The sequence below is a fragment of the Pholis gunnellus genome (assembly GCF_910591455.1).
Source record: "Pholis gunnellus genome assembly, chromosome: 14".
NCBI lineage: Eukaryota > Metazoa > Chordata > Actinopteri > Perciformes > Pholidae > Pholis > Pholis gunnellus.
This window is the reverse complement of record NC_136541.1, coordinates 3,050,943-3,073,466: the sequence shown is the minus strand read 5'-3', so window position 1 is coordinate 3,073,466 and position 22,524 is coordinate 3,050,943. Positions and strand designations below refer to the sequence as shown.

At 41.9% G+C, this 22,524-nt stretch overlaps 1 protein-coding gene and 1 pseudogene across 2 annotated transcripts; both read left to right on the top strand.

Moving 5' to 3' along the window:
- The first annotated feature begins 1,681 nt into the window (after nt 1–1,681).
- LOC306706010 lies at nt 1,682–9,389 on the top strand (annotated as a pseudogene). The gene is made up of 2 exons: nt 1,682–3,447; nt 6,659–9,389. The product of its transcript is annotated as an uncharacterized misc_RNA (transcript).
- A 2,826-nt stretch (nt 9,390–12,215) lies between these two features.
- LOC306706009 (uncharacterized protein) lies at nt 12,216–20,306 on the top strand. The gene is made up of 3 exons (XM_079172923.1): nt 12,216–14,035; nt 14,970–15,159; nt 17,699–20,306. Exons 1-3 carry the CDS (start codon nt 12,351–12,353, stop codon nt 19,496–19,498), a joined length of 3,675 nt encoding a protein of 1,224 aa, XP_079029049.1. The 5' UTR covers nt 12,216–12,350; the 3' UTR covers nt 19,499–20,306.
- The last annotated feature ends 2,218 nt before the right edge of the window (nt 20,307–22,524 follow it).

Below are 22,524 nucleotides of genomic sequence, written 5' to 3'. Positions count from 1 at the left end.
TTCCACTGGATCTCAGTTCACGGATAGACACTATAAAAATGAGCATACTTCCAAGACTTCTTTATTTCTTTCAGGCACTACCAATCGAGATCCCTGAGAAACAATTCAGAACCTGGGATAAAGTTATCTCAAGGTTTATATGGAATGGTCAAAGGCCAAGAGTCAAATACGAAACATTACAGATTGGAAAGCATAAAGGGGGCACGTCATTACCAAATCTTAGGGCATATTTCCATGCAGCTCAAATTAGATCAGTAATTAATTGGTGTAACAATGATTACGAAGCTAAATGGAAAAACCTAGAACGATATGTAGAAGGAAGGGAAATTCAAAGCCTTATCGGAGACAGAAATATAGCCAAAGATTTACTTGAACAGGTGGATGTTGTCACCCGATCTACATTAGATATGTGGTTTAAATTGGTACGAAAATACAGATTAGAAGAAGAGCTCAGGCTTCTACGATGGATAGCCTATGACAGACATTTTATCCCGGGTACTCTCCATCTAAGGTTCAAATGATGGATTTCACATGGAACAACAGCAATATGCACAGTCATTAAAGACGGGAGTGTTGTGAGTTTCCAGGAGCTGAAAGACAAATATTCACTAACTAACCAGGATCACTTCAGATATCTGCAATTAAGGGACTTTTTCGATCGAGAAATAAAGCACAAAATTAATCTGGATAAGAATGGAATAATTAGAACCATAATGGGAGTTTATAACTCAAAGAAGTATAGAATCATATCGACTATATATCAACATCTGATGGAACAATTAGGAAATACAACATTTTATGTAAAACTGAAATGGGAACAAGAACTTGGTGTGAATATTACAGAGGATGAATGGTTGAATATTTGGAGGACACAACAGTCTTCGACATCCTCGCGTATTTGGAGATAACATTGTTGGAAGAATGTAATCAGATTTTTTATTATTCCCCAAATGACAAACAAATGTCTGTCTATTGTTCAACCATGTTGGAGGAAATGTGGGGCAGTAAATGTAAACCACTCCCATGTATTTTGGCTATGTCCGGAAATAGTATAGTTTCGGGGAAATGTCCATATGGTTATAGTCCAAATTCTGGGCTATGACATACCTAAGTCATGTATGTTTCTCTACTTTGGTAACATGACAGCAGACACTGAGTTAAGAGAAGATGGTATCTGCTGAACATTTTGCTAACAGCTTGTAAGAAAGCTATCAGGAAGAGATGGCACAAGGCAGAACCACCATCACAAGATGAATGGCTGAACATTGTGAATGAAATATATGATATGGAACTGTTAACTCACAGAATAAGAACCGAAGTGGAGCGATGTCGTGAGAAGTGGGAGAAATGGACGATGTTTACATGTCAACGATAACACAACCTGAATACCTCACAGGAGTTATCATGTTTTTGAAGAGACAGAGCAATCCAGATCCTCTTTCATTTATTTTTTTGTGTATGTGTTGTCTGTCTGTGGTGAAAATAAAGTGTGAAAAAAAAGAAGGCTGAGTGTCATAACTGTGTGGAATGCAGTAGAGCCTGAAAACTCCTCCCTGTGTCTCCTGCTCTCAAACACAGTGAGCTCCACCTTATCTAGGTATTTGCTTGTTCCCTCCCCTTCACAGGTCTGAAGGTCTAAAGTAGAGTTATAAACACGATGTTGTGAAATGAGGGAGGTGATTCATCATTCACAGTAGCAAGAGAACACACAGATTGTTTCTGTTCAGAGAAAGTTAAACTATTTGACAGTCGTTGTTACCGAGAGGTGAAATGGCGCAGAAAGGAGTTCAGCTGGATCGGGAAATCATCTCTTGTTCCATCTGTCTGGATCTACTGAAGGATCCGGTGACTACTCCCTGTGGACACAGCTACTGCATGAACTGTATTAAAAGCTTCTGGGATGAAGAGGATGTGAAGAAACTCCACAGCTGCCCTCAGTGTAGGCAGACCTTCACACCGAGGCCTGTCCTGCTGAAAAACACCATGTTAGCAGTTTTAGTGGAGGAGCTGAAGAAGACTGGACTCCAAGCTGCTCCTGCTAATCACTGCTATGCTGGACCTGAAGATGTGTCCTGTGATGTCTGCACTGGGAGGAAACGGAAAGCCTTCAAGTCCTGTCTCGTCTGTCTGGCCTCTTATTGTGAGAAACACCTCCAGCCTCATTATGAATCTCCTGTCTTTGAGAAACACAAGCTGGTGGACCCCTCCAAGAAGCTCCAGGAGAACATCTGCTCTCGTCACGATGAGGTGATGAAGATTTTCTGCCGTACTGATCAGCAGTGTATCTGTTATCTCTGCTTAATGGATGAGCACAAAGGCCACGACACAGTCTCAGCTGCAGCAGAAAGGACTGAGAGGCAGAGAGAGCTGGAGGTGAGTCGACTAAACATCCAGCAGAGAATCCAGGACAGAGAGAAAGACGTGAAGCTGCTTCAACAGGAGGTGGAGGCCGTCAATCGCTCTGCCGACGAAGCGGTGAAGGACAGCGAGAAGATCTTCACTGAGCTGATCCGTCTCATGGAGAAAAGAAGCTCCGATGTGAAGCAGCAGGTCAGATCCCAGCAGAAAAGTGAAGTGAGTCGAGTCAAAGAGCTTCAGGAGAAGCTGGAGCAGGAGATCTCTGAGCTGAAGAGGAACGACGCTGAGCTGAAGCTGCTCTCACACACAGAGGATCACAACCAGTTTCTACACAACTACCCCTCACTGTCACCACTCAGAGAACCTACAGACTCGTCCGGCATCGATATCCGTCCTCTGAGCTACTTTGAGGACGTGACGGCGGCTGTGTCAGAAGTCAGAGATAAACTACAGGACGTTCTGAGAGAGAAGTGGACAAACGTCTCACTGGCAGTGACTGAAGTGGACGTTTTACTGTCACCTTCACAAGCAGAGCCCAAGACCAGAGCTGAGTTCTTAAGATATTCAAGTGAAATCACACTGGATCCAAACACAGCATTCACAAAACTGTTATTATCTGAGGGGAACAGAAAAGCCACATTAATGACAAAACAACAGTCTTATTCTAGTCACCCAGACAGATTCACTTCATGTTATCAGGTCCTGAGTAGAGAGAGTATGACTGGACGTTGTTACTGGGAGGTGGAGTGGAGAGGAGAAGGACTTGATGTAGCAGTCTCATACAAGAATATCAGCAGAACAGATATTTTTGGATTCAATGACAAATCTTGGGGGTTATGTTGTGAAGAAAACAGTTTTACATTTCGGTACAACAAGATCCAAACTCCCGTCTCTGGTCCTCAGTCCTCCAGAGTAGGAGTGTACCTGGATCACAGAGCAGGTATTCTGTCTTTCTACAGCGTCTCTGAAACCATGACTCTCCTCCACAGAGTCCAGACCACATTCACTCAGCCTCTCTATGCTGGACTTGGGTTTTATGGATTTTATTTTTTTTCTGTTGGAGCCACTGCTGAGTTCTGTAAACTAAAATAGTCAGAAGTGATTTAAGGAACAGCAAATTAATTTCTGTGTTTTAATCCTGAAACTCATTTTGTCTCCATCATTGTCTCTTAATTGCTGATTGTTCTTCAGCTGTCAATCAAACATTGTGGGCGGTACTTTGACATCTTCTCATTCTTGTTGTGTAAATGTTTGAGTTTCTTTAGGTGGAGCTCCTTTCTGTGTCTGTTTAGCCATGGAGGCTATCACTGCTCATGATGATCTTTGTTGACCTGAACTGATATTTCTCTTCATGAAAATGTAAACTGCTCTGAGGTTTAAATGTTTGATAAATATTAGTATTGATGTATTTGTTAGTTGTTGTTTCTCTTCCACTGCATGGCTCTTAAAGAGAGAAATCACCAGAGCTTCTTTTATCAAAGATATTTAGTTCTCAGCACTCTTTGTAAAGATTTCTTTAAGTGAAATTATGTTTATTTTCTATAACAGATTAAATGTTGTTCTTGTTGTTTTCTTAATCGTTATACAAAAGAGGTACTATGATGTATTATATCACTAATTATTATAATCATAATCAATAAGTAAATCATTCATTATTCTCTTTCACATAACTGAGATTCTGGTCAAACTAATAGATGATGAGGATGAAGTGAATGTGTTCATGAAATCATTGAACAAGAGTCATTTAACAGACTTTACTGATGGGATGTGAACAAACTGAAGGTTTACATGATGAATAAAGTATTTCTGGATTCAAGAATGAACAAAGTATTTTCTTCTTGTCTTATTTACAGGGTTTCATACAAAGCTGATGGAGAACATGTGAAACTAATATGAGAGAATAACTGAGTCAGTTTTCCTCCTGAAACACCACAAAGTACAGACTTCATGTTTATCACTTTTTATGACTTATTTCCACATAATCAATTATTCAAGAATGTTATGTGTGAAAACAAAACAGTCTCACCAGCAAAGGAAGAGAGCGACTCCATGTGAAGGTGAGCTTTGATACAGGAACCACACGGGGTTCAAAAGTTCAAAGTTTGCTTCACCAAAAGTGTTCAACAACTTTCTCTAAAGCTTCATTTGTCCTGACCTCATCTCCTGCTCTATATTTTGGGGAGCCACTTATCCCGCTCAACTTTATAAGCTTCATGTTGTTACAAAGAAGCACTTTGTATCAAAGTGAAGTGTGAAAAATAAATCAGTTTGACTCATTTAAGAAAACTCATGTCTGACTTTAAGAGAAATACTATTTATTTAAAGAAACAGACGACTACATGACTAAATGAGGAAACCTAGAATACTAACAACTTAACATGTGCAACAGTTCAAATGGTCTTTGCAACTGAAACCAGTGAGCAGCAACATGAACACATCACTCTACTCTGTTGTCAGCAGCTTTAATGTGACGTTCTTTAAAAACACAAATACATACTGTATATATATGAAATGAGTTTACTCTGGTTCTTCACTGTAAAGTACTTTCACAACCAAATACACATATATAGTACATACATATATAGAAATAATTGTGCGTGTCTATATATTGTAATGTCATGAGGTTAATATGGCAGGCTAGGGGGGGGGGGGGGCAAGATAATTCATAAAAACAGGCAAAAAAAACAAGGTTCACAGAAAAAGGTCACGTTTTATTCTTCAGTTACTGGTTACTCAGGTAATTCTCATCAAACTCAAAAAGTCCAAAACAAACAAAAAGCATCCAAGAGGAGATAAAGCTTCGTTTAACTGAAGTATTAAAAACTCAACTTAGTGTGTCCTCGGTTTCACCGGCTACCGGGTCGTCTTCCGTTCCGTCCTCCTCAGGCCGGCTCGGTCCTCGTGTTGACGCCGTTCTCCAGTCCCGGTTGAGATAAGATGAGATAAGATAAGATAAGATAAGATAAGATAAGATAAGATAATCCTTTATTAGTCCTGCAGTGGGGAAATTTACAGGATCACAGCAGCAAAGTGGACAGTGCACACAAGGTACATGGTAAAAAACAAGAGCAGCAGTAATATAAATATTAAACAGTAAAGAACGTAAACTAAGTAAAACAATAATTCACAATAAACTCAAAAAATAAAATAAAAATAAAGAATATTATATATACAGACAGTATTTTGTATTGCACAGTGTAATTATTGCACAGATGATTCGTGTTTTTTGGTGTTGTGTTGTTAGTGTTGTGTGGTCAGCACAGCTGGTTGTGCAGCCTGACAGCAGCAGGAAGGAAGGACCTGCGGTACCTCTCCTTCACACACCGGGAGGGAATCAGCCGGTGGCTGAAGGAGCTGCACAGAGCTGCCAGGGCGTCCCGCATGGGGTGGGAGGTGTTGCTCATCAGGGATGATAGCTTAGCCATCATCCTCCTGTCTCCCACCACCTCCACTGTATCCAGTGGACACCCCAGCACACTGCTGGCCTTCTTAATACGTTTGTTGAGTCTGTTCCTGTCAGCCGTCGAGATGCTGCCGCCCCAGCAGACCACTCCATAGAAAATGGCTGACGCCACCACGGAGTCAAAGAAGGTCCTCAGGAGTGCTCCCTGCACTCCAAAAGACCCGAGTCTCCTCAGCAGATAGAGTCTGCTCTGACCCTTTTTATAAAGTGCATGTGATCAGTCCAGTCCAGTTTATTGTTCAAGTGAACACCCAGGTACTTGGAGTTCTTGGCTCTCCTTCCAGCCATGTGCTCTCTTCCCTCTCCTCTCCTCCTGCAGCTCTTAAATCCTGTCAAAAATCAGGTGGTTTAACCACCCACACCTGGGTGAGTGGTGAGGCCTTCTGGGAGCTGTAGTTGGTGCCTCGGCGGCCATCTTGTGGTGTGGCTGCTCCTCATTAAAGGGGAAGTAGCATCTACCACCTGACCCGTGGTGATGCCACCATATATATATATATATATATATATATATATATATATATATATATATACACACATACACAACCACACATATATATATATAGACACACACACAGTTATATGAATATCAATATATATATATATATATATATATTGTCGACTAGCTGTTTTTAAGCAGTAAAAGAAAACTGAACAGAATTAGTCTTTTGATGGCTTCATGTTTGTCTATAACTCTTCCTCTGAGGAGACAAGAAATATTTAACTAAAGAAATGAAATGTTTTTAAACGTGGAGCAGGTTTTAACCGAGGCTCTGTTTGTAAATGAGGAGACAAAGTTCACATTCACAGCGCTGCTCCTCTTCCTGGAATGAACCACAGCTTGATAACCCCTCCTTCTTCCTGCTGCTCTCAAACACAGCCGGCTCCACTCTGTCCACACATCTCCTTGTTCCCTCCCCTTCAGATCTACAGTTTTACAGATGGGTGTAACCAACATGGTGGTGAAGCGATAGAGCTGACAGGCTCCATTCACTGAACAAACACATGTTGTTCAGATCAGAAGTCAAAGCAGAGTCGCTTCTAGTGAAGTGAAACTCAGACAGTCGTTGTTACTGAGAGGTGAAATGGCGCAGAAAGGAGTTCAGCTGGATCGGGAAACCTTCTCTTGTTCCATCTGTCTGGATCTACTGAAGGATCCGGTGACTACTCCCTGTGGACACAGCTACTGCATGAACTGTATTAAAAGCTTCTGGGATGAAGAGGATGTGAAGAAACTCCACAGCTGCCCTCAGTGTAGGCAGACCTTCACACCGAGGCCTCTCCTGCTGAAAAACACCATGTTAGCAGTTTTAGTGGAGGAGCTGAAGAAGACTGGACTCCAAGCTGCTCCTGCTGATCACTGCTATGCTGGACCTGAAGATGTGTCCTGTGATGTCTGCACTGGGAGGAAACGGAAAGCCATCAAGTCCTGTCTCTTCTGTCTGGTCTCTTATTGTGAGAAACACCTCCAGCCTCATTATGAATCCCCTGTCTTTGAGAAACACAAGCTGGTGGACCCCTCCAAGAAGCTCCAGGAGAACATCTGCTCTCGTCACGATGAGGTGATGAAGATTTTCTGCCGTACTGATCAGCAGTGTATCTGTTATCTCTGCTTAATGGATGAGCACAAAGGCCACGACACAGTCACAGCTGCAGCAGAAATCACTGAGAGGCAGAGAGAGCTGGAGGTGAGTCGACTAAACATCCAGCAGAGAATCCAGGACAGAGAGAAAGACGTGAAGCTGCTTCAACAGGAGGTGGAGGCCGTCAATCGCTCTGCCGACGAAGCGGTGAAGGACAGCGAGAAGATCTTCACCGAGCTGATCCGTCTCATGGAGAAAAGAAGCTCCGATGTGAAGCAGCAGGTCAGATCCCAGCAGAAAAGTGAAGTGAGTCGAGTCAAAGAGCTTCAGGAGAAGCTGGAGCAGGAGATCTCTGAGCTGAAGAGGAAAGACGCTGAGCTGAAGCTGCTCTCACACACAGAGGATCACAACCAGTTTCTACACAACTACCCCTCACTGTCACCACTCAGAGAACCTACAGACTCGTCCGGCATCGATATCCGTCCTCTGAGCTACTTTGAGGACGTGACGGCGGCTGTGTCGGAAGTCAGAGATAAACTACAGGACGTTCTGAGAGAGAAGTGGACAAACGTCTCACTGGCAGTGACTGAAGTGGACGTTTTACTGTCACCTTCACAAGCAGAGCCCAAGACCAGAGCTGAGTTCTTAAGATATTCAAGTGAAATCACACTGGATCCAAACACAGCACACACATGGCTGTTATTATCTGAGGGGAACAGAAAAGTAACAATGATGAGTCAACAACAGTCTTATTCTAGTCACCCAGACAGATTCACTTCAACTCGTCAGGTCCTGAGTAGAGAGAGTCTGACTGGACGTTGTTACTGGGAGGTGGAGAGGAGAGGAGGAGTTTATGTAGCAGTTGCATACAAGAATATCAGCAGAACAGAGAGCTCTATTGAATGTGTGTTTGGATACAATGACAAATCTTGGGCGTTAGATTGTGACAAAAACAAATTTACATTTCGGTACAACAAGATCCAAACTCCCGTCTCTGGTCCTCAGTCCTCCAGAGTAGGAGTGTACCTGGATCACAGAGCAGGTATTCTGTCTTTCTACAGCGTCTCTGAAACCATGACTCTCCTCCACAGAGTCCAGACCACATTCACTCAGCCTCTCTACGCTGGACTTACGATTTATGTTGGTGATTATGGAAACACTGCTGAGTTCTGTAAACTAAAATAGTCAGAAGTGATTTAAGGAACAGCAAATTAATGTTTGTGTTTTAATCCTGAAACTCATTTTGTCTCCATCATTGTCTCTTAATTGCTGATTGTTCTTCAGCTGTCAATCAAACATTGTGGGCGGTACTTTGACATCTTCTCATTCTTGTTGTGTAAATGTTTGAGTTTCTTTAGGTGGAGCTCCTTTCTGTGTCTGTTTAGCCATGGAGGCTATCACTGCTCATGATGATCTTTGTTGACCTGAACTGATATTTCTCTTCATGAAAATGTAAACTGCTCTGAGGTTTAAATGTTTGATAAATATTAGTATTGATGTATTTGTTAGTTGTTGTTTCTCTTCCACTGCATGGCTCTTAAAGAGAGAAATCACCAGAGCTTCTTTTATCAAAGATATTTAGTTCTCAGCACTCTTTGTAAAGATTTCTTTAAGTGAAATTATGTTTATTTTCTAGAACAGATTAAATGTTGTTCTTGTTGTTTTCTTAATCGTTATACAAAAGAGGTACTATGATGTATTATATCACTAATTATTATAATCATAATCAATAAGTAAATCATTCATTATTCTCTTTCACATAACTGAGATTCTGGTCAAACTAATAGATTATGAGGATGAAGTGAATGTGTTCATGAAATCATTGAACAAGAGTCATTTAACAGACTTTACTGATGGGATGTGAACAAACTGAAGGTTTACATGATGAATAAAGTATTTCTGGATTCAAGAATGAACAAAGTATTTTCTTCTTGTCTTATTTACAGGGTTTCATACAAAGCTGATGGAGAAAATGTGAAACTAATATGAGAGAATAACTGAGTCAGTTTTCCTCCTGAAACACCACAAAGTACAGACTTCATGTTTATCACTTTTTATGACTTATTTCAACATAATCAATTATTCAAGCATGTTATGTGTGAAGACAAAACAAAACAGTCTCACCAGCAAAGGCAGAGAGCGACTCCATGTGAAGGTGAGCTTTGATACAGGAACCACACGGGGCCTTCTGCTCATGAAGCTTGGGACCCGCATCCTGCAAGACAAAGAGCCAGCGAGACAGAAGACACATGGACGTCTAAGGAAAGGAGGAGAGATTCAGCAGCTGCTCATGATGAGCTCAGGTTATGTCTGATTGTCAACATGAGTTCCTTTATAATCAGGACATTATTAAAACATCTACTTTGCTGAAAGTCTTTAGTGAATCAGTGAATCACCCACAGGTCTCATCCACAGGTTTCCTTTGAGTCCTGACTGATGAAACTCTAAGCTTGAAGAGTCATATTCTGTTTGTTTTCAATAAAACATCTAAATCAACATCGTTGGCGAGTTTCAAAGTTTGCTTCACCAAAAGTGTTCAACAACTTTCTCTAAAGCTTCATTTGTCCTGACCTCATCTCCTGCTCTATATTTTGGGGAGCCACTTATCCCGCTCAACTTTATAAGCTTCATGTTGTTACAAAGAAGCACTTTGTATCAAAGTGAAGTGTGAAAAATAAATCAGTTTGACTCATTTAAGAAAACTCATGTCTGACTTTAAGAGAAATACTATTTATTTAAAGAAACAGACGATTACATGACTAAATGAGGAAACCTAGAATACTAACAACTTAACATGTGCAACAGTTCAAATGGTCTTTGCAACTGAAACCAGTGAGCAGCAACATGAACACATCACTCTACTCTGTTGTCAGCAGCTTTAATGTGACGTTCTTCAGAAACACAAATACATACTGTATATATAAAATGAGTTTCCTCTGGTTCTTCACTGTAAAGTACTTTCACAACCAAATACACATATATAGTACATACATATATAGAAATAATTGTGCGTGTCTATATATTGTAATGTCAAGAGGTTAATATGGCAGGCTAGGGGGGGGGGGGGGGAAGATAATTCATCAAAACAGGCAAAAAGAAAAACAAGGTTCACAGAAAAAGGTCAAGTTTTATTCTTCAGTTACTGGTTACTCAGGTAATTCTCGTCATCAAACTAAAAAAGTCCAAAACAAACCAAAAGCATCCAAGAGGAGATAAAGCTTCGTTTAACTGAAGTATTAAAAAACTCAACTTAGTGTGTCCTCGGTTTCACCGGCTACCGGGTCGTCTTCCGTTCCGTCCTCCTCAGGCCGGCTCGGTCCTCGTGTTGACGCCGTTCTCCAGTCCCGGTTAAGATAAGATAAGATAAGATAAGATAAGATGAGATAAGATAAGATAATCCTTTATTAGTCCTGCAGTGGGGAAACTTACAGGATCACAGCAGCAAAGTGGACAGTGCACACAAGATACATGGTAAAAAACAAGAGCAGCAGTAATATAAATATTAAACAGTAAAGAATATCAACTAAGTAAAACAATAATTCACAATAAACTCAAAAAATAAAATAAAAATAAAGGATATTATATATACAGACAGAGTATTTTGTATTGCACAGTGTAATTATTGCACAGATGATTCGTGTTTTTTGGTGTTGTGTTGTTAGTGTTGTGTGGTCAGCACAGCTGGTTGTGCAGCCTGACAGCAGCAGGAAGGAAGGACCTGCGGTACCTCTCCTTCACACACCGGGAGGGAATCAGCCGGTGGCTGAAGGAGCTGCACAGAGCTGCCAGGGCGTCCCGCATGGGGTGGGAGGTGTTGCTCATCAGGGATGATAGCTTAGCCATCATCCTCCTGTCTCCCACCACCTCCACTGTATCCAGTGGACACCCCAGCACACTGCTGGCCTTCTTAATACGTTTGTTGAGTCTGTTCCTGTCAGCCGTCGAGATGCTGCCGCCCCAGCAGACCACTCCATAAAAAATGGCTGATGCCACCACGGAGTCAAAGAAGGTCCTCAGGAGTGCTCCCTGCACTCCAAAAGACCCGAGTCTCCTCAGCAGATAGAGTCTGCTCTGACCCTTTTTATAAAGTGCATGTGATCAGTCCAGTCCAGCTTATTGTTCAAGTGAACACCCAGGTACTTGGAGTTCTTGGCTCTCCTTCCAGCCATGAGCCCTCTTCCCTCTCCTCTCCTCCTGCAGCTCTTAAATCCTGTCTCAATCAGGTGGCTTAACCACCCACACCTGGGTGAGTGGTGAGGCCTTCTGGGAGCTGTAGTTGGTGCCTCGGCGGCCATCTTGTGGTGTGGCTGCTCCTCATTAAAGGGGAAGTAGCATCTACAACCTGGCCCGTGTTGATGCCACCACACACACACACACACACACACAAACACACACACACACAAACACACACACACACACACACACACACACACACACACACAGTTATATGAATATAAATATATATATATATATATATTGTCGACTAGCTGTTTTTAAGCAGTGAAAGAAAACTGAACAGAATTAGTCTTTTGATGGCTTCATGTTTGTCTATAACTCTTCCTCTGAGGAGACAAAAAATATTTAACAACTAAAGAAATGAAATGTGTTCAAACGTGGAGCAGGTTTTAACCGAGGCTCTGTTTGTAAATGAGGAGACAAAGTTCACATTCACAGCGCTGCTCCTCTTCCTGGAATGAACCACAGCTTGATAACCCCTCCTTCTTCCTGCTGCTCTCAAACACAGCCGGCTCCACTCTGTCCACACATCTCCTTGTTCCCTCCCCTTCAGATCTACAGTTTTAAAGATGGGTGTAACCAACATGGTGGTGAAGCGATAGAGCTGACAGGCTCCATTCACTGAACAAACACATGTTGTTCAGATCAGAAGTCAAAGCAGAGTCGCTTCTAGTGAAGTGAAACTCAGACAGTCGTTGTTACTGAGAGGTGAAATGGCGCAGAAAGGAGTTCAGCTGGATCGGGAAATCATCTCTTGTTCCATCTGTCTGGATCTACTGAAGGATCCGGTGACTACTTCCTGTGGACACAGCTACTGCATGAACTGTATTAAAAGCTTCTGGGATGAAGAGGATGTGAAGAAACTCCACAGCTGCCCTCAGTGTAGGCAGACCTTCACACCGAGGCCTGTCCTGCTGAAAAACACCATGTTAGCAGTTTTAGTGGAGGAGCTGAAGAAGACTGGACTCCAAGCTGCTCCTGCTGATCACTGCTATGCTGGACCTGAAGATGTGTCCTGTGATGTCTGCACTGGGAGGAAACGGAAAGCCATCAAGTCCTGTCTCGTCTGTCTGGTCTCTTATTGTGAGAAACACCTCCAGCGTCATTATGATGTAGCTCAATTAAAGAAACACAAGCTGGTGGACCCCTCCAAGAAGCTCCAGGAGAACATCTGCTCTCGTCATGATGAGGTGATGAAGATGTTCTGCCGTACTGATCAGCAGTGTATCTGTTATCTCTGCTCTGTGGATGAACACAAAGGCCACGACACAGTCTCAGCTGCAGCAGAAAGGACTGAGAGGCAGAGAGAGCTGGAGGTGAGTCGACTAAACATCCAGCAGAGAATCCAGGACAGAGAGAAAGACGTGAAGCTGCTTCAACAGGAGGTGGAGGCCGTCAATCGCTCTGCCGACGAAGCGGTGAAGGACAGCGAGAAGATCTTCACTGAGCTGATCCGTCTCATGGAGAAAAGAAGCTCCGATGTGAAGCAGCAGGTCAGATCCCAGCAGAAAAGTGAAGTGAGTCGAGTCAAAGAGCTTCAGGAGAAGCTGGAGCAGGAGATCTCTGAGCTGAAGAGGAAAGACGCTGAGCTGAAGCTGCTCTCACACACAGAGGATCACAACCAGTTTCTACACAACTACCCCTCACTGTCACCACTCAGAGAACCTACAGACTCGTCCGGCATCGATATCCGTCCTCTGAGCTACTTTGAGGACGTGACGGCGGCTGTGTCAGCAGTCAGAGATAAACTACAGGACGTTCTGAGAGAGAAGTGGACAAACGTCTCACTGGCAGTGACTGAAGTGGACGTTTTACTGCCACCTTCACAAGCAGAGCCCAAGACCAGAGCTGAGTTCTTAAGATATTCAAGTGAAATCACACTGGATCCAAACACAGCACACACATGGCTGTTATTATCTGAGGGGAACACAAAAGTAACAATGATGAGTCAACAACAGTCTTATTCTAGTCACCCAGACAGATTCAATAGATATTGTTTTCAGGTCCTGAGTAGAGAGAGTCTGACTGGACGTTGTTACTGGGAGGTGGAGTGGAGAGAAAGAGTTAATGTAGCAGTCGCATACAAGAATATCAGCAGAACAGGGGGCACTAAAGAATGTGGATTTGGATACAATGACAAATCGTGGGCGTTAGATTGTAACAAAAATAGGTTCTCATTTTGGTACAACTATATCAAAACTCCCGTCTCTGGTCCTCAGTCCTCCAGAGTAGGAGTGTACCTGGATCACAGAGCAGGTATTCTGTCTTTCTACAGCGTCTCTGAAACCATGACTCTCCTCCACAGAGTCCAGACCACATTCACTCAGCCTCTCTACGCTGGACTTACGATTTATGTTGGTGATTATGGAAACACTGCTGAGTTCTGTAAACTAAAATAGTCAGAAGTGATTTAAGGAACAGCAAATTAATGTTTGTGTTTTAATCCTGAAACTCATTTTGTCTCCATCATTGTCTCTTAATTGCTGATTGTTCTTCAGCTGTCAATCAAACATTGTGGGCGGTACTTTGACATCTTCTCATTCTTGTTGTGTAAATGTTTGAGTTTCTTTAGGTGGAGCTCCTTTCTGTGTCTGTTTAGCCATGGAGGCTATCACTGCTCATGATGATCTTTGTTGACCTGAACTGATATTTCTCTTCATGAAAATGTAAACTGCTCTGAGGTTTAAATGTTTGATAAATATTAGTATTGATGTATTTGTTAGTTGTTGTTTCTCTTCCACTGCATGGCTCTTAAAGAGAGAAATCACCAGAGCTTCTTTTATCAAAGATATTTAGTTCTCAGCACTCTTTGTAAAGATTTCTTTAAGTGAAATTATGTTTATTTTCTAGAACAGATTAAATGTTGTTCTTGTTGTTTTCTTAATCGTTATACAAAAGAGGTACTATGATGTATTATATCACTAATTATTATAATCATAATCAATAAGTAAATCATTCATTATTCTCTTTCACATAACTGAGATTCTGGTCAAACTAATAGATTATGAGGATGAAGTGAATGTGTTCATGAAATCATTGAACAAGAGTCATTTAACAGACTTTACTGATGGGATGTGAACAAACTGAAGGTTTACATGATGAATAAAGTATTTCTGGATTCAAGAATGAACAAAGTATTTTCTTCTTGTCTTATTTACAGGGTTTCATACAAAGCTGATGGAGAAAATGTGAAACTAATATGAGAGAATAACTGAGTCAGTTTTCCTCCTGAAACACCACAAAGTACAGACTTCATGTTTATCACTTTTTATGACTTATTTCAACATAATCAATTATTCAAGCATGTTATGTGTGAAGACAAAACAAAACAGTCTCACCAGCAAAGGCAGAGAGCGACTCCATGTGAAGGTGAGCTTTGATACAGGAACCACACGGGGCCTTCTGCTCATGAAGCTTGGGACCCGCATCCTGCAAGACAAAGAGCCAGCGAGACAGAAGACACATGGACGTCTAAGGAAAGGAGGAGAGATTCAGCAGCTGCTCATGATGAGCTCAGGTTATGTCTGATTGTCAACATGAGTTCCTTTATAATCAGGACATTATTAAAACATCTACTTTGCTGAAAGTCTTTAGTGAATCAGTGAATCACCCACAGGTCTCATCCACAGGTTTCCTTTGAGTCCTGACTGATGAAACTCTAAGCTTGAAGAGTCATATTCTGTTTGTTTTCAATAAAACATCTAAATCAACATCGTTGGCGAGTTTCAAAGTTTGCTTCACCAAAAGTGTTCAACAACTTTCTCTAAAGCTTCATTTGTCCTGACCTCATCTCCTGCTCTATATTTTGGGGAGCCACTTATCCCGCTCAACTTTATAAGCTTCATGTTGTTACAAAGAAGCACTTTGTATCAAAGTGAAGTGTGAAAAATAAATCAGTTTGACTCATTTAAGAAAACTCATGTCTGACTTTAAGAGAAATACTATTTATTTAAAGAAACAGACGATTACATGACTAAATGAGGAAACCTAGAATACTAACAACTTAACATGTGCAACAGTTCAAATGGTCTTTGCAACTGAAACCAGTGAGCAGCAACATGAACACATCACTCTACTCTGTTGTCAGCAGCTTTAATGTGACGTTCTTCAGAAACACAAATACATACTGTATATATAAAATGAGTTTCCTCTGGTTCTTCACTGTAAAGTACTTTCACAACCAAATACACATATATAGTACATACATATATAGAAATAATTGTGCGTGTCTATATATTGTAATGTCAAGAGGTTAATATGGCAGGCTAGGGGGGGGGGGGGGGAAGATAATTCATCAAAACAGGCAAAAAGAAAAACAAGGTTCACAGAAAAAGGTCAAGTTTTATTCTTCAGTTACTGGTTACTCAGGTAATTCTCGTCATCAAACTAAAAAAGTCCAAAACAAACCAAAAGCATCCAAGAGGAGATAAAGCTTCGTTTAACTGAAGTATTAAAAAACTCAACTTAGTGTGTCCTCGGTTTCACCGGCTACCGGGTCGTCTTCCGTTCCGTCCTCCTCAGGCCGGCTCGGTCCTCGTGTTGACGCCGTTCTCCAGTCCCGGTTAAGATAAGATAAGATAAGATAAGATAAGATGAGATAAGATAAGATAATCCTTTATTAGTCCTGCAGTGGGGAAACTTACAGGATCACAGCAGCAAAGTGGACAGTGCACACAAGATACATGGTAAAAAACAAGAGCAGCAGTAATATAAATATTAAACAGTAAAGAATATCAACTAAGTAAAACAATAATTCACAATAAACTCAAAAAATAAAATAAAAATAAAGGATATTATATATACAGACAGAGTATTTTGTATTGCACAGTGTAATTATTGCACAGATGATTCGTGTTTTTTGGTGTTGTGTTGTTAGTGTTGTGTGGTCAGCACAGCTGGTTGTGCAGCCTGACAGCAGCAGGAAGGAAGGACCTGCGGTACCTCTCCTTCACACACCGGGAGGGAATCAGCCGGTGGCTGAAGGAGCTGCACAGAGCTGCCAGGGCGTCCCGCATGGGGTGGGAGGTGTTGCTCATCAGGGATGATAGCTTAGCCATCATCCTCCTGTCTCCCACCACCTCCACTGTATCCAGTGGACACCCCAGCACACTGCTGGCCTTCTTAATACGTTTGTTGAGTCTGTTCCTGTCAGCCGTCGAGATGCTGCCGCCCCAGCAGACCACTCCATAAAAAATGGCTGATGCCACCACGGAGTCAAAGAAGGTCCTCAGGAGTGCTCCCTGCACTCCAAAAGACCCGAGTCTCCTCAGCAGATAGAGTCTGCTCTGACCCTTTTTATAAAGTGCATGTGATCAGTCCAGTCCAGCTTATTGTTCAAGTGAACACCCAGGTACTTGGAGTTCTTGGCTCTCCTTCCAGCCATGAGCCCTCTTCCCTCTCCTCTCCTCCTGCAGCTCTTAAATCCTGTCTCAATCAGGTGGCTTAACCACCCACACCTGGGTGAGTGGTGAGGCCTTCTGGGAGCTGTAGTTGGTGCCTCGGCGGCCATCTTGTGGTGTGGCTGCTCCTCATTAAAGGGGAAGTAGCATCTACAACCTGGCCCGTGTTGATGCCACCACACACACACACACACACACACAAACACACACACACACAAACACACACACACACACACACACACACACACACACACACAGTTATATGAATATAAATATATATATATATATATATTGTCGACTAGCTGTTTTTAAGCAGTGAAAGAAAACTGAACAGAATTAGTCTTTTGATGGCTTCATGTTTGTCTATAACTCTTCCTCTGAGGAGACAAAAAATATTTAACAACTAAAGAAATGAAATGTGTTCAAACGTGGAGCAGGTTTTAACCGAGGCTCTGTTTGTAAATGAGGAGACAAAGTTCACATTCACAGCGCTGCTCCTCTTCCTGGAATGAACCACAGCTTGATAACCCCTCCTTCTTCCTGCTGCTCTCAAACACAGCCGGCTCCACTCTGTCCACACATCTCCTTGTTCCCTCCCCTTCAGATCTACAGTTTTAAAGATGGGTGTAACCAACATGGTGGTGAAGCGATAGAGCTGACAGGCTCCATTCACTGAACAAACACATGTTGTTCAGATCAGAAGTCAAAGCAGAGTCGCTTCTAGTGAAGTGAAACTCAGACAGTCGTTGTTACTGAGAGGTGAAATGGCGCAGAAAGGAGTTCAGCTGGATCGGGAAATCATCTCTTGTTCCATCTGTCTGGATCTACTGAAGGATCCGGTGACTACTTCCTGTGGACACAGCTACTGCATGAACTGTATTAAAAGCTTCTGGGATGAAGAGGATGTGAAGAAACTCCACAGCTGCCCTCAGTGTAGGCAGACCTTCACACCGAGGCCTGTCCTGCTGAAAAACACCATGTTAGCAGTTTTAGTGGAGGAGCTGAAGAAGACTGGACTCCAAGCTGCTCCTGCTGATCACTGCTATGCTGGACCTGAAGATGTGTCCTGTGATGTCTGCACTGGGAGGAAACGGAAAGCCATCAAGTCCTGTCTCGTCTGTCTGGTCTCTTATTGTGAGAAACACCTCCAGCGTCATTATGATGTAGCTCAATTAAAGAAACACAAGCTGGTGGACCCCTCCAAGAAGCTCCAGGAGAACATCTGCTCTCGTCATGATGAGGTGATGAAGATGTTCTGCCGTACTGATCAGCAGTGTATCTGTTATCTCTGCTCTGTGGATGAACACAAAGGCCACGACACAGTCTCAGCTGCAGCAGAAAGGACTGAGAGGCAGAGAGAGCTGGAGGTGAGTCGACTAAACATCCAGCAGAGAATCCAGGACAGAGAGAAAGACGTGAAGCTGCTTCAACAGGAGGTGGAGGCCGTCAATCGCTCTGCCGACGAAGCGGTGAAGGACAGCGAGAAGATCTTCACTGAGCTGATCCGTCTCATGGAGAAAAGAAGCTCCGATGTGAAGCAGCAGGTCAGATCCCAGCAGAAAAGTGAAGTGAGTCGAGTCAAAGAGCTTCAGGAGAAGCTGGAGCAGGAGATCTCTGAGCTGAAGAGGAAAGACGCTGAGCTGAAGCTGCTCTCACACACAGAGGATCACAACCAGTTTCTACACAACTACCCCTCACTGTCACCACTCAGAGAACCTACAGACTCGTCCGGCATCGATATCCGTCCTCTGAGCTACTTTGAGGACGTGACGGCGGCTGTGTCAGCAGTCAGAGATAAACTACAGGACGTTCTGAGAGAGAAGTGGACAAACGTCTCACTGGCAGTGACTGAAGTGGACGTTTTACTGCCACCTTCACAAGCAGAGCCCAAGACCAGAGCTGAGTTCTTAAGATATTCAAGTGAAATCACACTGGATCCAAACACAGCACACACATGGCTGTTATTATCTGAGGGGAACACAAAAGTAACAATGATGAGTCAACAACAGTCTTATTCTAGTCACCCAGACAGATTCAATAGATATTGTTTTCAGGTCCTGAGTAGAGAGAGTCTGACTGGACGTTGTTACTGGGAGGTGGAGTGGAGAGAAAGAGTTAATGTAGCAGTCGCATACAAGAATATCAGCAGAACAGGGGGCACTAAAGAATGTGGATTTGGATACAATGACAAATCGTGGGCGTTAGATTGTAACAAAAATAGGTTCTCATTTTGGTACAACTATATCAAAACTCCCGTCTCTGGTCCTCAGTCCTCCAGAGTAGGAGTGTACCTGGATCACAGAGCAGGTATTCTGTCTTTCTACAGCGTCTCTGAAACCATGACTCTCCTCCACAGAGTCCAGACCACATTCACTCAGCCTCTCTATGCTGGACTTGGGTTTTATTGTCAATTTGGGATCTATGGTTATGGAGCCACTGCTGAGTTCTGTAAACTAAAATAGTCAGAAGTGATTTAAGGAACAGCAAATTAATGTTTGTGTTTTAATCCTGAAACTCATTTTGTCTCCATCATTGTCGCTTAATTGCTGATTGTTCTTCAGCTGTCAATCAAACATTGTGGGCGGTACTTTGACATCTTCTCATTCTTGTTGTGTAAATGTTTGAGTTTCTTTAGGTGGAGCTCCTTTCTGTGTCTGTTTAGCCATGGAGGCTATCACTGCTCATGATGATCTTTGTTGACCTGAACTGATATTTCTCTTCATGAAAATGTGAACTGCTCTGAGGTTTAAATGTTTGATAAATATTAGTATTGATGTATTTGTTAGTTGTTGTTTCTCTTCCACTGCATGGCTCTTAAAGAGAGAAATCACCAGAGCTTCTTTTATCAAAGATATTTAGTTCTCAGCACTCTTTGTAAAGATTTCTTTAAGTGAAATGATGTTTATTTTCTATAACAGATTAAATGTTGTTCTTGTTGTTTTCTTAATCGTTATACAAAAGAGGTTCTATGATGTATTATATCACTAATTATTATAATCATAATCAATAAGTAAATCATTCATTATTCTCTTTCACATAACTGAGATTCTGGTCAAACTAATAGATTATGAGGATGAAGTGAATGTGTTCATGAAATCATTGAACAAGAGTCATTTAACAGACTTTACTGATGGGATGTGAACAAACTGAAGGTTTACATGATGAATAAAGTATTTCTGGATTCAAGAATGAACAAAGTATTTTCTTCTTGTCTTATTTACAGGGTTTCATACAAAGCTGATGGAGAAAATGTGAAACTAATATGAGAGAATAACTGAGTCAGTTTTCCTCCTGAAACACCACAAAGTACAGACTTCATGTTTAGAGCAGAAGAACATTAGTCAGTCAGTCTCTGTCCTTTAAACTGTCCTCACTAAAACATCTTTGTCACAGAGAAATGAGCAAAGTTTTATATCACGTGTCGCTTCTTACAACCAACATTCTGTCTGTGCACTTAGTCATGAAACATTCCACTCTGTCCACATATCTCCTTGTTCCCTCCCCTTCACATCTACAGTTTTAAAGATGGGTGTAACCAACATGGTGGTGAAGCGATCGAGCTGACTGGCTCCATTCACTGAACAACAGGAAGTACATGCTGATGATTCATTGTAAGCTGAGGCTGATTTGACTCTGTGTCGTATTTGAACATGAGGTCAAAACACACCGTTGAAAAGACTGACAAACCGAAATTCTGACGTCTAGTGAACGTTTGTTTCATTTCCTCATTCATTGATTCTGTATCAGTGTGTCTGACTCTGTGAGAGAGAGGAGACGGAGAGAAAGTCAGGGTTTGTTCAAGAAAACCTGCCAACGAGCAGCTTAACTGACTCAGAGTTTTCACTAAAGCTGCTTTCTGAAACAGGGCCCTGGATGGTTCGCTGTAAGTCTCTGTGTTCACTTTGTAAATAGAATAATATGAACCATTACCTCTACTCCTGTTAGCAGACATCCCCCCACTGCTTCTTCTGATCAATTCATATAGAGCTACGTATGATTTCAGCAGACTTGGGCCTCAGAGGCTGACGTAGAGCCAGTGTTGTCTTCATGGGAAGAGAGACTTGTTGAGGTAAACACAGGAATGGAGGCTGGAAAGAGGCTGCACATGCACCAACCAAAGCAGATGAAGCAGAAGGGCTGGAGGAAGCATCACATGTCTGTCCTTTTATAACAGCTAGTTGTTCATGTGTTTGTTTTGTTCTCCCCAGTTCTTCACCAGGAAGTCGGAAAACAAGAATACAACACTGAACAATGAAGCAGAGTTTTTACTCCATTAAATTTTCTGAACAGTGTGAATAACATTGAAAGTCTAATTGTTATGAGATGAGCACATGGACTGTGTATAAGAAGGCTGAGTGTCTATACTAGGGAGGAGGGAATACTAATATGTGGAGGTGACTTTAATATTGTCATGAATAGTAGTCTAGACACAACAAACAATAAGAAAAACCCCAATCATGTCACAAAAATGATCAATACTTTATTCAAAGAATTTGGTCTAGTTGATATTTGGAGAGAGCTGCATCCCACTAAAAGAGACTATACACACTACTCGGCACCTAATAAAAGTTATGCTAGAATTGACTATTTCTTTATGAATAAAAAGGACGTGTATAGAGTTAAGGAGTGTGAAATTGGAGCAGCAGACGTGTCGGACCACTGTGCAGTTTATCTTAATGTCAAGCTAAAACCACAGGACAAAAAAACGTTCTGGAGGTTAAATGTTGGAATACTAAACTATAAGTCCGTTGTTGAGGAGATCAAAACAGAGATTAAAACGTACCAAAAAGAAAATGACAATGGAGAGGTTAATCCCACTATCTTGTGGGACGCTCTCAAAGCAGTTATGAGAGGGAAACTTATTGCTAAGACAGCAGCTATCAAGAGAGCTAAAGAAGAAACATACAAGAAGGAAAAGGAAAAACTGCTTGAAATCGAACAACAACACAAAGATACCCGCGACTCGACACTGTTACCAAAAATGAAAGAAATTAGAGGCAACATAGATAAGCTACTAACTACAGAGATAGAAAAGAAAACAAGATTTCTTAAACAATCTTACTATGAGGTGGGACCCAAAGCAAATAAACTACTGGCAAAAAGACTGCAAAACCAACAGGCAGATAGGACAATCCATACGATAAGGGATATGGTTACAAATCAAATAGCCTATGAACCCAAGGAGATTGAAACCATTTTTAGGAACTATTACCAACATTTGTATAGCCAACCTCCATCCGCTGACAAGGACCAAATTAGAACTTTTCTAGAGACACTGGACCTTCCAGTAATTGGGAAAGACCAGAATGACCTTTTGACTTCACCCATTACAATAATAGAAATAGAGAAAGCTATGGGTAGACTGAAAACAAATAAATCCAACAAATAAAGTGGAACAAAATGTTTAGTGAACTACTTTTACCAATACTTGAACCGTCATTTAATTATACGCTTGCCCATGGTGAACTCCCACCATCTTGGAAGGAGG

Bases quoted from the DNA above. Each gene is read 5' to 3' on its own strand.
- LOC306706009 (XM_079172923.1), top strand. From the start codon at position 12,351: ATGGCGCAGAAAGGAGTTCAGCTGGATCGGGAAATCATCTCTTGTTCC. The intron at 14,036-14,969 runs GTCAGAAGTGAT...AAAACAAAACAG, and splicing joins GAGTTCTGTAAACTAAAATA to TCTCACCAGCAAAGGCAGAG. The intron at 15,160-17,698 runs GTCTGATTGTCA...TAGAGCTGACAG, and splicing joins TCATGATGAGCTCAGGTTAT to GCTCCATTCACTGAACAAAC.